Source organism: Solanum tuberosum, unplaced genomic scaffold (assembly GCF_000226075.1).
Source record: "Solanum tuberosum cultivar DM 1-3 516 R44 unplaced genomic scaffold, SolTub_3.0 scf00392, whole genome shotgun sequence".
In the NCBI taxonomy this organism is placed as follows: Eukaryota; Viridiplantae; Streptophyta; class Magnoliopsida; order Solanales; family Solanaceae; genus Solanum; species Solanum tuberosum.
This window is the reverse complement of record NW_006239342.1, coordinates 1-14,492: the sequence shown is the minus strand read 5'-3', so window position 1 is coordinate 14,492 and position 14,492 is coordinate 1. Positions and strand designations below refer to the sequence as shown.

At 35.1% G+C, this 14,492-nt stretch overlaps 2 protein-coding genes across 2 annotated transcripts; one reads left to right on the top strand and one right to left on the bottom strand.

The window, feature by feature from the left end:
• Positions 1-1,963: 1,963 nt before the first annotated feature.
• Positions 1,964-6,329, bottom strand: LOC102587787 (alpha-L-fucosidase 1). The gene is made up of 3 exons (XM_006362779.2): positions 5,639-6,329; positions 3,240-3,479; positions 1,964-2,929 (listed from the first exon to the last, which is right to left on the bottom strand). Exons 1-3 carry the CDS (start codon positions 6,190-6,192, stop codon positions 2,158-2,160), a joined length of 1,566 nt encoding a protein of 521 aa, XP_006362841.1. The 5' UTR covers positions 6,193-6,329; the 3' UTR covers positions 1,964-2,157.
• A 1,926-nt stretch (positions 6,330-8,255) lies between these two features.
• On the top strand, positions 8,256-12,193 carry LOC102587459 (putative late blight resistance protein homolog R1B-17). The gene is made up of 3 exons (XM_006362778.2): positions 8,256-10,941; positions 11,170-11,457; positions 11,533-12,193. The coding sequence occupies exon 1, from the start codon at positions 8,311-8,313 to the stop codon at positions 10,939-10,941; it is 2,631 nt and encodes an 876-aa protein (XP_006362840.1). The 5' UTR covers positions 8,256-8,310; the 3' UTR covers positions 11,170-11,457; positions 11,533-12,193.
• The last annotated feature ends 2,299 nt before the right edge of the window (positions 12,194-14,492 follow it).

Here is a 14,492-nt window from a genome sequence, read left to right as displayed (position 1 = left end):
ATGACAAATTTGTGTTGCCACACAATCATATTATTTTGATCATGGCCACAACCTTATAGGAAAGAATTATTTCTTTCTTTTGTCCTTTCAATTAGTTCATAATTTAACATACCACAATATTTGTGTAGTACTTAAAGTATATGACTAAATGACCATTTATGTCAAAATATTTCTTTTCCAATCTCTCAAACCTCCCGTAGAGGTGAGATGTGACATTTTACCCAACAATACATGAACATGTTCTTATCCATAAGAACACAAGTCACATTTTCTTTAAGGAAATTGAGCATAACCATTTGAACATGCTCCAGAAGTTTTTTATTAGAAACTCATTTGTCATACTTTTCACATTTTATCAAATTTTATGTTACTTACCTCAACATCACTTCAAGAGGTCAAATGTACCAAATGTACTACCACTTTGTATACCTTCATTTTGATGGAGAATTTACACAACTTTTCAAATTGGGTTGCACCAACAACAATGTGGCCAATAACTTTTCATGCTACTTTAATGGATAAAATTACCTTCACATTTGAAGGAACATCTTAAGAAACAATGTGTCCAATAACCTTTCATACCATTTAATGGACAAAGTTATCTTCACATTTGAAGGAAAACCCATAATGTTCTTCCTTTTAATTACCACAATGATGACCATTAACATTTTACCACACCCATATTCATACATTCAATCATTTGTCATTTTGCAGACATATTATGTACTGCTACCACATTCACATAAGAGAATGGAGCAAAATAGTTGGGCAAATTTCATGACTTTCAGTCAAAAGTATACAACTTTATGTTAGTCATCATCATATCACCACTATAGTGCATTAGGACTTAAACCCAATGTCTTATCCATATAAAGACATCTTTGGTCATAAATCAATGGGACTTGAACCCAACTTCTTATTATCATGGTGCACCGAGACTTTAACTCGATGTCTTACCCACTTGGTGCGGTGAAACTTGAATTCACCGTCTTACCCTCAATCAATGTCTTGATAAACCAAATACGTTACAAAAAAAATAATTATTGAAAACCATAAATATAATCTAAATTTGACTTAAAGCATTAGAAAAATGAACAAAATCAATTAATTAGAAAAACATGTTGGAATCATATAAAAGTCCCAATAAAATAAATTGAAACCTTTTAACATTCCTTCTCAATATTATTACGAAGATTAACATAATTTACTAACTTCTTTAAAATAACCACAAAACAAACTTTGTTAGTACAAATAATATATAGGATATGAAGTATACCTTGCATGAAGAATTACTAGGATAATTCATAAAAATCAAGAAATACCTACCATTGATTTGTGACGGAGAATGAGCAACTCGCGCTGATAACGTGTTGTAAATCTAAAGTAAAATAAGACAAGAAATATAAAACAAGAAGAACAATATGAGATAACTTTCTTTCTTTCAAGTGTTCACCAAATCTTCAAGTGTCTACAATATGAACCCTTATGCCTCTATTTATAGTGTAACATAGAGGCATACAAAAGGTTAGTCATAAACATGAAATTAACATGAATATAATGGGGGAGGTTATGGAAGTGAAAGGTTACAAGAATAATGGTTATGAAGGTGGAAGTTATGGAGGTTATGGTTATCAACATAATGGAGGAAAGTAATGGAGTAAATTCTTGATGCAGTGGACATCCACAATATATTATTTTATAACAAAATTAAGACATTCTATCAAGCGCTACTTGCTCTTTATACGTTTTAATCTTAATAATCACATGTACATTCAGATTTAAGTGTCTTAATCTTCAAATGAAATCAATATGCTAATATGTCTAGACATCATTCACTTATGTCACCATATATTAAAAAAAACAGTTTGATACACTAAGCTTTCGCTATGCATGAGGTCCGAAAAAGTGTCGGACTACATTGAGTCTTATGTAGTCATTTTGTGAACTCACACAACACATGAAATCAGGTTAAAAAAAGTTCTCACACAAGCATTAGAAAAATCACAAGGTTCATGTCCAGTACATTGAAAGTTGCTCCACACTAATGTGAGTTGTGTTATATAAACTTCATGTTACAACATATGAAATCGAAGAAAAAACAACATGCCAAAGCATCAGAAAAACCAAAAAAGAAGACTCAAAGCTGCTCGACGAAGATTAGATGGAAGCAGATTGAGACAGGTTGTATGCAGTTCTTCTGAAAACTAAGTTGTTAATGAACTTTGATTTCGTGTGTGCATCATCAGAGACATGTTGTGGAACAGAATATGAATCCATGTAAATTCCCAAGTGGGAGATTAGAGGGAACACCTTGGACTTGTCGATAACAAACCTTAGTAGATGAGATTTCACTGTAGGAAAAAGTAACAGCCTCCGATATCCTACTGTCGTTCCATTTACCACATGTTGCCATGTTCCATTTTCATCTAACATGTCAAGATGAAACTCGATAATCCGCTGCCCCATTTGAATTGGTTCTTGAAGTTCCAAGACATTGAAAGTTATAACCTGTTGAAATTCTAAATATAGTGTCCAGTCTGATTGTTGTCCCTGATCTGGAGCCCAATATGTATATAATCCTTCCTCAATTACATTCTTGGGGCTAAACTGAGAATCATTCGGATCTCCTCGTGTACTGCTGGCAGAGAGAAGGGCAAATTTTGCAAGATTATGGGAGAATATAGAATTACGAAGCTCGGAGAACTCTTTGAGGACATGTATATCTTCGTCTGATATGAGACCAGATGAGTTAGGTGGTACATTTAGCAATAAGGGACAGTTTCTACCGACTGATTTGTAATACAAATCCAGAAGAGTCATTGCACTTTTTGGCTTTTCTGATGCATGCCAAAACCAACCAGTTCGGATAGACACATCACACTCAGCAGGAACCCAGTCCTGGCCAAAGGCGTCCCCCTCCGCTGAATATCTGTTGAACACATGAAAAAAAAATAGACGGATAAAAGGAAGCTCAGTGTTCAGAGAAGAAAGAGTTGAATGATGCAGGAAAGACACTGTGAATTGTTATGTATTATGTGAAAGCAATTTATCCATATAGATTTCTTGTCTCGATTGATGGAATTTAAGAGTGATAGGGGCCTTTCATTTTTACTAAAGGTGTTATTGCTTAGCTAAAATGGCAATTACATCTAACAGTAAACAATGAGGGAAGAAATTTCGCTGAAAGCAAATAAGAATAAGAAGATTGATGAATATGAGACTAATCACACAAGACTTACCTGGCATCACTATAACCACCAATCTTGATTGCGCTGTGATTGAAAAGGGACCAGCAAGTGCTTCCAGCAACACCGTTCTCGTTCCCAACCCACCTCGTATCAGGACCAACATCAGAGAAGATTGAAGCTCCAGGTTGGAGTTGATGAACAAGGCTAAACCAATCATCAAAGAAATACTCCATATCCTTCTCGCCATCACCTTTTGCACCATCTAAAAAAACATATTTAATCTCTCCATATCTGCTCAACAGGTTTTTTTCGGCAGGGGTGGAGATCGGGAGTGATTGTTGTTAGAAGTTTCTCTAATCGTAGAAATTCAACAGGAAAAAAAAGCAGTTAATTTCATAAATTCTGCCTATATGTCCTGTATAATCAAGTTTTACATATTTCTTTGTCTAAATATGTGTGCAGTTTTTTATGGCAAGAAATAGTGAACTCAGCAACCAAAATAAATACAAACTATAATTGGTGGGGGTCAGATCCTCTTATACTTCGGTAAGATGACCTGAAGTATCACGACTCGAGTAAGAGTGTGAATTCACGTTCCTCATGTCCATAGTTAAATTTGACTGTTCTAGGGAAAAAAGTACTCCGTATTTTCCATTTGAATAAGGTTTATTAATTATTCTGAGAACTAAATTAGGAATCTATCATTCAGATAAGGAACTCAAAGTTCGTTTTACAGCTAGCTTGTATATACAGAAGCCAACAAATATACCTTAAAGCTTCTAAAATGTGCAGTCTGGCACAAACAATTAAACTGTGATACGTTCATATTTGTGTTGCTTCAGAGCCATTAGTACGAAACACGACCAAATTGAGAGAAATGAATGGGATTAATATAGCGAACCTTGACAAGATTGGAATTGAGGCATAGTAGTAGAAGTTGTTGTTTGAAGTCATTAGTAAGTAAAACGACTCACAAATCCCTGTCATCATAGAGCTCATACTTAAAGAGATCATTCTAAATTGGTCCTTCAATAACTATTCCCGGACAAAAAAAAGAATCATTCTAGATTGGCACCGTAAAAACTCGACCGTGAAACTGCAAATGTGACCGTCATACACAACTTCATTACTCACTCCCCATTTTCACGTTTTTTGAATCACATACATGTACAATATCCCAATCACAACATGAATAACTACATTAAAGCCAGAACAAGCTCTAATCCAAAAGCACATACTTTATTATTTCCCTAATACAGGTTGTAACAACTATCTTACTAACAATGAAAACTATGTGTACCACCTCATCTAGAATCTTAAATTGTAAGAAACGGAATACTTCTAATTATTTATTTTAGGGTCTGCAACAACCATATCAATAGAGCAGTAGAATCCAACAAACCAAGAAATGCTCTTAAATTCACCAAAAAAGACATTCTCAAATCAATTCAAAACTAAATGACAGAACAACAACGACATACCCAGGATAATCCCACAAAGTGAGGTCTAGAGAAGATAGAACGCAGACCTTATCCCTAGAGGGTAGAGAGGTTGTTCCTGATAGATCCTCAACTCAAGGAAAAACAATCAAAGCAGATCGAAAAAGGAAATAACTGAAGTGAAGAACCCATGGAAAAATACTATACAAAGTATGACAAAGCATTCTGAACAGTAACCAATAACTACAACAAAATAATACGATAATCGAAGTACAAAAAGCAGAAAATAGTAACATAAATCGAGTAACTAAATCACAAAACAAAAAGTTAGAGTCTTTACCTTGTAAGTAACAACAACCATAACAATAGAGTAGTATAATCCAACAAACCAAGTAATGCTCTTATTGAAGTCACTAAAAACATTCTCAAATCAATTCAAAACCAAACCAAGCGTGATCTGGGGAGGATAGGGAGGAAAAAATACAAATATATATGTTTAGTCCAAGACTAATAATTATAAGCATAAATGGCAAATATACAAACAAAGAAATTGATTTTTTTTTTTAATGATAAACTGAAATATCAATCATTTAGTATCGCCTCTTAAGAACAAACTCATTAGCAACAAAAACTATGTCTTAGAACCTTGATGAGAACACTGAAACGCACATTAAGTGAGTACGAACCACTCAACACATTTTGAGCGTCGCTTTACGGCTTAAGCAAACACTAACACTAACTACAACAAAATAATATGATAATCAAAGTACAAATGCAGTAAATAGCAACAGAAATCAAGGAACACGGACCTTACCCCTACCTAATAGAGACAATAGATTATTTCCAATAGGCACTCAGCTTAAATAAAGATTGCCAAGTAGCCACAACAAATAACAACATACCATAACTGAACAAAAGGAAACAACACATGCTACTAAAATCAACGAAAAACAGGCAAGCCAGACAACGCACTCAGAACCAAACCACAGAGCAAAAAGTTCAAATCTTTACCTTGTAAGTAACTCAGTCATTTGACCCATATAGTATTCATTATACTCAAGAGTTTTCCCATAACAATGCTCATGCCTATCCCATGGAGAAAGATACACACCCAATTCCAATCCCCCATTTCTTGCAGCTTCAGCCAATTCAGCTACAATATCACCAACCCCATTTCTCCAAGGACTTGATTTAACAGAATAATCAGTGTATTTTGAAGGCCAGAGACAAAACCCATCATGATGCTTAGCAGTTAAAACTACTCTTTTGAAACCAAAATCTTTAGCTACTGTAACCCATTGTGTTGCATTTAACAAATTGGGGTTAAAAATTGATGGGTCAACATGACCTGTACCCCATTCTGAATCTGTAAAAGTATTGGTACCAAAGTGGAGAAAAAGTGCCATTTCTGCAATTTGCCATGAGATTTGACGGGATTTTGGGATTGGTAGAATTGGGAGTGGAGGTGGCTTTCGATGTGAAGATTGTGAAGTTGTTGAAAGTTGAAATAACAAGAGGATTATGATTGTTTTGAGAAATTCTGTAATGGGTTTCTTCTTTATCATCTTCGGATTGCCGTTGACTTTTTTATTCGGCGGTGATCACTCTACAGCTGCCGGAGAGTGTGGAGTTTACCGGTGACTCCAAGTGTTTGACTGACTTTTGCACTTCTTCAAAAATCTTGATGATGATTATTTTGAGGTTTTTCAATTCTTTTTTATTTCTCCAAGTCAAAGCTACTCATTTTTAGAGTTAATATATCATTTATTAAAAAAAATAGTTTACATATATCTTTATGGTTATACAAATATGGACAACCTTCGTCTATATGTTGCTCGTGAGCCGCCAAGTACCAGTCTCGCAACAGTATTGGCGCAAAAGGATCGGTCGTTCACTTGCTGATCGTTCGCGAGTCGAACTTGCTCTCTTCTCACCCCTTTCACTCACTTGCTTGAGTCGGACTCAATCACTCTTTGAGTTTGGAGGATCATTCGTTATTCACTCTCTTGTTATTGCCCGCAGGGAGCACAACAACCAAGATGCATATTATCATATAGAAAGAGGCGAAGCGTAGCGATTCGTACTATCGGAAAAGTTTCGCTAACCGGCAGACAATGTAAAAATACTATATCCTTTTGGCGGATGAAAGTAAAAAAAGTAATATTAATTTATATATATATATATACTAGTTAATTAGTCATCATATCTATTGTTTTAGTTAAATCAGTGATAATTACGTGGTTGGGGTTTCGAGTTTGTATAATTCGCGCGTTTGTATAATTCGGAAAATTTGTTTAATTTTTGTATAATATAATTTGTATAATTATTTAAAGTCACATGTTTGTGTTTGTATAAATTCGTTATTTCGAGTTTATACAAAAATAGCTCAATTATATAAATTCGCGAATCATACAAACGAGACAACTTAAACTATAGCTATAAACTATAGCTAGGGAACATAATTAAGTTCATGAAAACTATAGAAATGATACTTCTTCTCACTTTGATACCTGCACTGCACAATTTTAAGTGCTAAGCACCATGATGTTTTTTTGCCTTTGACCTTCAAAATACACTAATTATTTTGTCAAATCAAGTTCTTGGATAAATGTGTCTGGTGATATTGTGGCTGAATCTGCAAGAAATGGTGGATTAGAATGAGCATTGTTATGGAGTGATGCTTGACTCATGAATACTATATGGGTCAATAAATGGCTAAGTTACTTACATTGACAAATATTCCCAAGATTAGCATCAATAAACAAAATGTGAAAATGGGAATTGAGTAATGAAAGTTGTGGATGATGGTTCAATATAGTAACTCCATTTGTAGACTTACTAGTTGCTTCAAACAACAATAGCAAGAACTATACGTCGAGGTTGGCTATATGAACCCTCACATGTTTTGCTCCATTTAATCTTGTTTCATACTAATGCCTCCGAAGCTGCGCAATATTAACATATCATAATTTAAGTGCTTGTGCCAGAGTGCACATTCGTAGGGAAGTTCTCCAATGTTTTAAAAACCTTGAAACTGACTATTTGAGTGACCTCTTACCTCATATTCTTGTATGAAGTGAAGCGAATACCTCACTAAATGACGACAACAACAAACCAATGTAATCTCACAGGTGGAGTCTGGGAAGGATAAAGCGTGTGCAAACCTTATCCCTTCTAGAGCTTATTATTAAAATAACAATAATAGCAGCAAAGAAGTTTGATTGGTTTATATATAAACTTATAGATGCAAAAGTCCATTTTGGGGGCTTAGAATTCAAATGTTTTCTCCTTCAACTTGATATTTGTTGTCATAGTGCAAGTTGCAACTAGTCTTCAATATTTCATGTGGGACATAGAGTATTTATGTAAGACAATAGACATCACTTCTTAAGTTCGAGTCACCTGGGTACAAAGTTGTCTTTGTTAGGGAACGCTTTACCCCTAATGTGGGATTTCCTGGCTCAAATTCGAATTTAGTCCGGCTCCTATGCGTGTATCGGACACCGGACACCAGACACCATATGGGAAACCAAAAAAAAATAATAAAGTCTTGGTCTTCTTATGTTAAAAATAATAATATAAATAATAATAAAAAAAAGTATGGTTATCTTCTTTGTCTCTACAATTCAATAAAGAACATAGACTGTCTTCTTTTACTAAATGATTGAACTTATTCATTGGAGATGGCTTATACTGAAGTCACATCTTTGATGCAGACACTGCAGAGACTCATGCAACTTCATCCAAAAAGTGGAAAGAAAATTGAATCTCTCCTACAAAAGGTCAGTTTATTGCAAGGCTTTTTTGTTGACACTGGAAAAGATCATGAGGACATTAAGTGTTTAGAAGGAATTATTAGAGATGTATCATGTAAAGCAGAAGATTTAGTTGAGGAAATTATGTTTGAGTATTCATCTAGTTCAAGTTTAAAGAAGAATGCAATTAAGTTTCTTGGCGTTAATCGAGTACTATTTAGGAAGATTAAATCTATTGAGGCTGCAATTACTAGTGTTTATAATGATATTTCTGCTATCAAAGGTAGATCAACACCGAGTTCTTCTGTGAACGGGTGTTCACGTGATGTCACGCAAACTTTGAGTTCACAAAAGGATGTTGTAGTTGGTCTAGATGATGATTTTTTACTAATTGCAGATAAACTAACAGGGTATCCTGATAAGCTAGATGTTGTGGTAATTTTTGGTATGGGGGGTATTGGTAAAACCACTCTAGCTAAAAGAATTTTTCATGACAAGTTAATAGAGGAACACTTTTATGTTAGAGCATGGATAACTGTATCGGAACGATATAAGGTGAGGAATATGTTGTTAGACCTTTTGGGTTGTACTTCTAAAGTTCCATTTATAATGGATGAAATGGAAAATGAAGAATTGGCTGAACGGTTGTACAAAAGTTTAAAAGGACAGAGGTATCTCATCGTCATGGATGATGTTTGGAATACTAAGGCATGGGATGATGTTAGAAGATATTTTCCGAATGACAAGATTGGAAGTAGAGTGATGGTGACTAGTCGAATCATGAAAGTTGCTCGTTTTATCAACCCCCTTAACCCTCCACATCAAATGCGTTTCTTGACTGTAGATGAAAGTTGGAAGCTATTGCAAAAGAAGATTTTGGGATTAGATGATCCAAGCTTCTGCTGCGATTATGAAATGGAAAGGATTGGAATGCAAATTTCCAAAAAATGCAAAGGATTACCACTAGCAATTGTTATGGTAGCTGGAATACTTTCTAAAGAAAGCGCGACAGCAAGTAAATGGAGTGATGTTGCAGAAAATATTCATTCTTCATTTGTAACAGAGGAGTCGCGGGAATTCTTGGATATACTAGCATTGAGTTATAATCATTTGCCTCATCATTTGAAGGCATGCTTTCTTTACATGGGCGCTTTCCCTGAAGACGTTGAAATCCCTGTGTGGAGGCTCATCAGGTTATGGACTGCTGAAGGGTTTATAAAGTTGGATTCACCGAAGACGTTGGAATTTGTAGCACAAGAATATTTGCAGGAACTCATTGACAGGAGCCTAATTATAGTGAGTAAGAGATCCTATGATAATAGAGTCAAAACATGTAGCATTCATGATATCTTGCGAAACTTTTGCCAAGAAGAAGCTAAACAAGAAAAGCTTTTGCATGTTGTGAGAAGGTTGGAACCACATTTTCCTCAAGGTGTTCACCGGCGCCTACATTTCCATTCAGACATTTTTGCCTACTCCTCCTACACATATTCTAATCCATACGTTCGATCTTTTCTGTCATCAAAAGCATGCTCGGTTTTAGAGGATTCCTACTTCGGTTGTATGGGGTTCAAATTGCTTCGGGTGTTGGATGTAGTTAACTATTCCTTTTATGGTTTCCCAATTCATGTCATAAAACTAGTTCATTTGAGGTACCTCGCGCTCTCCATCAATTCTGAGCTTCCTAGGTCGATATCCAAGCTCAAGAATCTACAAACCTTAATCATTTATTGGGGAACCAAGGAGATGCGCATACTTCCGTTGGAAATATGGAAGATGCCAATACTAAGGCACATCCATGTGAAAGGAGATGTTTTGTTATTTGGATCCCCCATTGCTGATCACTCTAAAAGGAACTTTCAAGTCTTGGGGAATCTGCAAACACTTTGCACGATTACTATTAGCACAATCAGCTTTTCTCATGGACTTGTTGCTACATTACCTAACCTGAAGACATTGGCCTCTAATCTGGTAACTGGCGGAAACCATGATGCTTTCGATGTGGATTGGCTTGGCAGTTGTCTCAACAACCTAGAGCAAATGTACTCACTTGAAACTCTGAAGTTGCTGTTCAACTTGCCAATGAACAATCCTCGTCCCCGTAATTCTATCCAACGATGGAATGCATTCCCACCGAATCTCAAGAACTTGACTTTGAGCTGCAGCTTTCTGCTGTGGGAAGATGCTAGAGTTCTTGGGAACTTACCAAATCTTGAAGTTCTCAAACTGAAAGATTTTTCCTTCCAAGGGCCAGAATGGGAAACCGATGAAGAGGGGTTTCATCGACTCAAATATCTGTTGGTTGAGAGCAGAGACTTGGTGGTTTGGAAGCAGGCCAGTACAGATAGTTATCCATTTCCAGTTCTCCAACATTTAGTTTTGAGGTTTTGCTACAAGCTAAAAGAAATCCCTTATGAAATTGGAGATATCCCATCTTTGCAAGTTATCAAATTGCATTCGTGTAGCCCTTATGCCACGAGACTCGCTAGAATGATTGAAAAAGAGCAAATTGACTCAGGAAACAGTTGCCTTGAAGTTTTCATTCATCCAGCGAGATAGGTAAAATTAAGGATTTCTACCAACTCATGTACTGCTAGTGCTATTACATCCTTAATGAGTTCCTTTATTCTTATGATTTTTGTGAAATCATGAAGATTTATGATCAAATGGTGGAACCACAGTATTACAAACAGATTTGTATTTTAATGCTAATTGCATCTTGCACACAAACTTATTGTAGCAACTGTTCTTTCTTATATGTGATTTGATTAAGCGTGTCGTGTGCAGGATCTAATGGATCATACTAAACACTGGAAGAGAATCAGTATCTCCTATGTCAAGTTCATGGACTCCCTTTGAAAAAATGAATATGCTCTAGTGGCTGACTGGTTGGTACTGTTGAGTCCCACATCGGTGGGATGAGGAATTTGGACCCTTTATATGGTCTCGGGGCTATTCTCTCCTCATGAGCTAGCTTTTTGTGTGTGAGGAGGGGTGTTGAGTCCCACATCGGTGAGATGTGGAGGATTTGGACTCTTCGTATGGTCTTGAATAATTCTCTGATCCATTTGACAGGTAACAGTTACTAAGATATGCAGTCATATTTTGTACTTTGACATATTTTTGACATTCACCATTTCTCATTGCTAGGAGGGTTACATTGAGGAGGCATGGAGAGCACGATGCATACTCTTTGGGGCGTAGTAGAAGAAGGGGGGAGGGAGTTCTCAAACATGGAAAAGCTTTCAATGAAGAAATGTTTGAATTGAACGAGGAGTTGTATGAGGTGAAAATCTCATGCATGTACAACTTGTCAATGCCAGGAGTCCTGATGTCCATCGCATTGAGGACACGTGGAGAGTGTGTGGCATACGTACTCTTTGAGCATAGTGGGAGAAGGGGGGAAGGGATCGAGTTCTCAGATATGGCAATGATTCCAAGAAGAATTGAACAAGGAGGTATGTGAGGTGAAAATCTCTTGTGCGGAACCTTTTGTCAATGGTATGAGTCCTGAAGTCCATTGCATAGAGAAGCATGGAGAGTACATGGCACACTCTTAGGGCGAAGTGGAAAAAGCGGGGAGGAAGAGTTCTCAGACACGAAAAAAGGTTCTAATGAATTCTAAAGAAATGAACATGGAGCCGTATGAGGTGAAAATTTCATGTACGGTTATGTAGAGTGACAGTAAGGGTCCATATAAGGTTGGCTATGAGACTTTTCAGTGTCAACTTCTCTAACAAAAATGTTCTTCCATGGTGAATTTAGATTCTATAAACTCAGTGATATCAAGAATTTACCTCATAGATTTCCCTAGATAATGTAGCTCTTACTATAAAGTAATTCATTAAATTTTTGAAATATCTTTTAATCGGTCTAAAAAAGAATGACACATTTTTATATTTAATAATAATTTAACTTAAAAATGTCCATTTTGCCCTTAATGGAATGATTTATAGCCAAACAAACATCACATAAATTAAGACAGTGAGAGTAGTCATTTTTATACCTTGTGATGGCACACGGAAAACATTGTAGAATGCATGAAAAAGTGAGGTCAATGTTGTGAAAAGAGAGTTTAAGAAGGTGTTCAATCTTCGTGGAGTTCTATCAACCTGTCCAGCGTTTGTTCAAGTCATACGATTGTTGTGTCCTAAAGGGAACAAGTCAAGCGAGTTATTGTTGGACCGGTGAAGATTTTTCTATGGACCTGAATTTCTTTAAAAACAGCGAGATATCTGCAACTTGATCTTTTGTTGTTCCAATATACTTTCAGGTTGTTAAATAATTTTCATTAATTTCCATAAATAAACCAAACAGAACTCAAATATTGCCTATTGGGCCAATGACCCGAGCCCACATAGGCCCAACTAGTATTGCTGCCACATTTGAAGTGGCCTTTGATATCTTCATGAAAAACAAATATACATTTTCAACATTGATGGTTTAATTTCACTTTGCATCAATACAAATTATAGTAAAAAAATATTATATGTAAACTTATTTATTTATACACTATACGAAGGCAATAAATAAAACCTAATAATTATTATTATTACTGGAACAAATTAATTTTAACTTGTCAATGTTGTTCGTAAAACTTTGATCTTTTAGAATTGATCATGTCATTCTTATGTATTTACATAGTCTAATATATTATTTGGAGACCTTTATCAATTGGCCAAAAGGATTTTCTATCTGAAGTTTGGTTTAATTTTTTCAATTTTGCGCAATTGAGATTTGTTTTTATTTGATGATATAAGATATTATGTTGTTGGAAGCATCTTAAGAGGCTTATATATCGATTTTCAAGATATTTGGAGAAAAATAGAGATGAGTTTGTGTTGCTTTAATATATGGATTGAAGACGACTTCATCTTTCTTGTATATCCACTGTATATCAGCACAAAAAAAAACACTCTTATTTGATCTAGACAAGTCTTTGTATCATTCACTGAAAAAGGGGTGTACATTACATCTTAGACAAATCCTATATCGGATTAAGAAAAAAAAAAGTTAGAAACTTTATAAAAATGAGCTCGATCAGCATCAACTTCATGTTTTAGAATTTCATGTCATTAATATGTAATCCATAGTGTAGTTATTTGGAGACATTTCATCAATTGGCTCAAAGGGATTTTCTATCTGAAGTTTGGTTCAATTTTTTCGATCCCTCACAAGTGAGATTTATTTCAATTCGGTGATATAAGGTATTGCGTTAATGGAAACATCTTAAGAAGCTTAGCCAACAATTTTTGAGATAGTTGGTGACGATTAGAGATGAGTTTATGCTACTTTAATTTACAAATTGAAATTTAAAATTGAAGACAACTTCATTTTTCTTGTATATCCATGTTGTATATCAACAAAAATACATTTGATCTAGACACATCTTTGTATCATCCATTGAAATTGTCTGATCATGTGACACTCATGATTGAGGAGAAATTTCTTATTGTGGCATCCATGATGAAGGAAAAGCCTTTAAAGAAGGGTTGTACATTACATCTTAAACAAATTCAGAATTAACTCTTTAAGTGTGTTTGAGTTAATAGTTGAACTAGAGTCGTTAGTCGTTACACATCATCTTACCTAATCTTTAAAAATAAACAACTTATTTATTTACTTAATCATGTCTTCAAAAGTAGCCTCAATTGTCAAAGAAAACCAAAAATGTACCAACTAGAGCAAATTGACAAGCAGCCAAAGCAAACAAAGGCATGATGGGATTTTAAAATTGACAGTCAATTAGATGTGATTGATTTGATTCATTCATTCATTTTCAACAATTCATCTATTCCTCCACATAGAATCAACCAAACACAAAAATCCAATACTACACTGTGTGCGCATTTGGGCCTGAATATTAGTTTTAAGGCCTTCACTTTTATTAAAAAAAGAAAAGGTAACGTATCGAGAAAGGTAGAATCGTCGTGCGTGTAGAAGTATCATTTAACCCTTTTAAAAGAGGGTTGGGTACCATTGTACATATATATATAAACTATGTACAATTATGATTTTTTGGTTTGATTTTGGATTTATAATTTACTTTTTTTATTTTTTTGGTTTGGTTTCGGATGTAGAAAAATAAAAATCGAATTATATATATATAT

Excerpts from the sequence above, each read along its gene's own strand:
- LOC102587459 (XM_006362778.2), top strand. The coding sequence starts at position 8,311 with ATGGCTTATACTGAAGTCACATCTTTGATGCAGACACTGCAGAGACTC.
- LOC102587787 (XM_006362779.2), bottom strand. The coding sequence starts at position 6,192 with ATGATAAAGAAGAAACCCATTACAGAATTTCTCAAAACAATCATAATC. Across the intron at positions 3,480-5,638 it reads ATGACTGAGTTACTTACAAG|ATATGGAGAGATTAAATATG; the intron begins GTAAAGATTTGA and ends CCTGTTGAGCAG. Across the intron at positions 2,930-3,239 it reads GGTGGTTATAGTGATGCCAG|ATATTCAGCGGAGGGGGACG; the intron begins GTAAGTCTTGTG and ends TGTGTTCAACAG.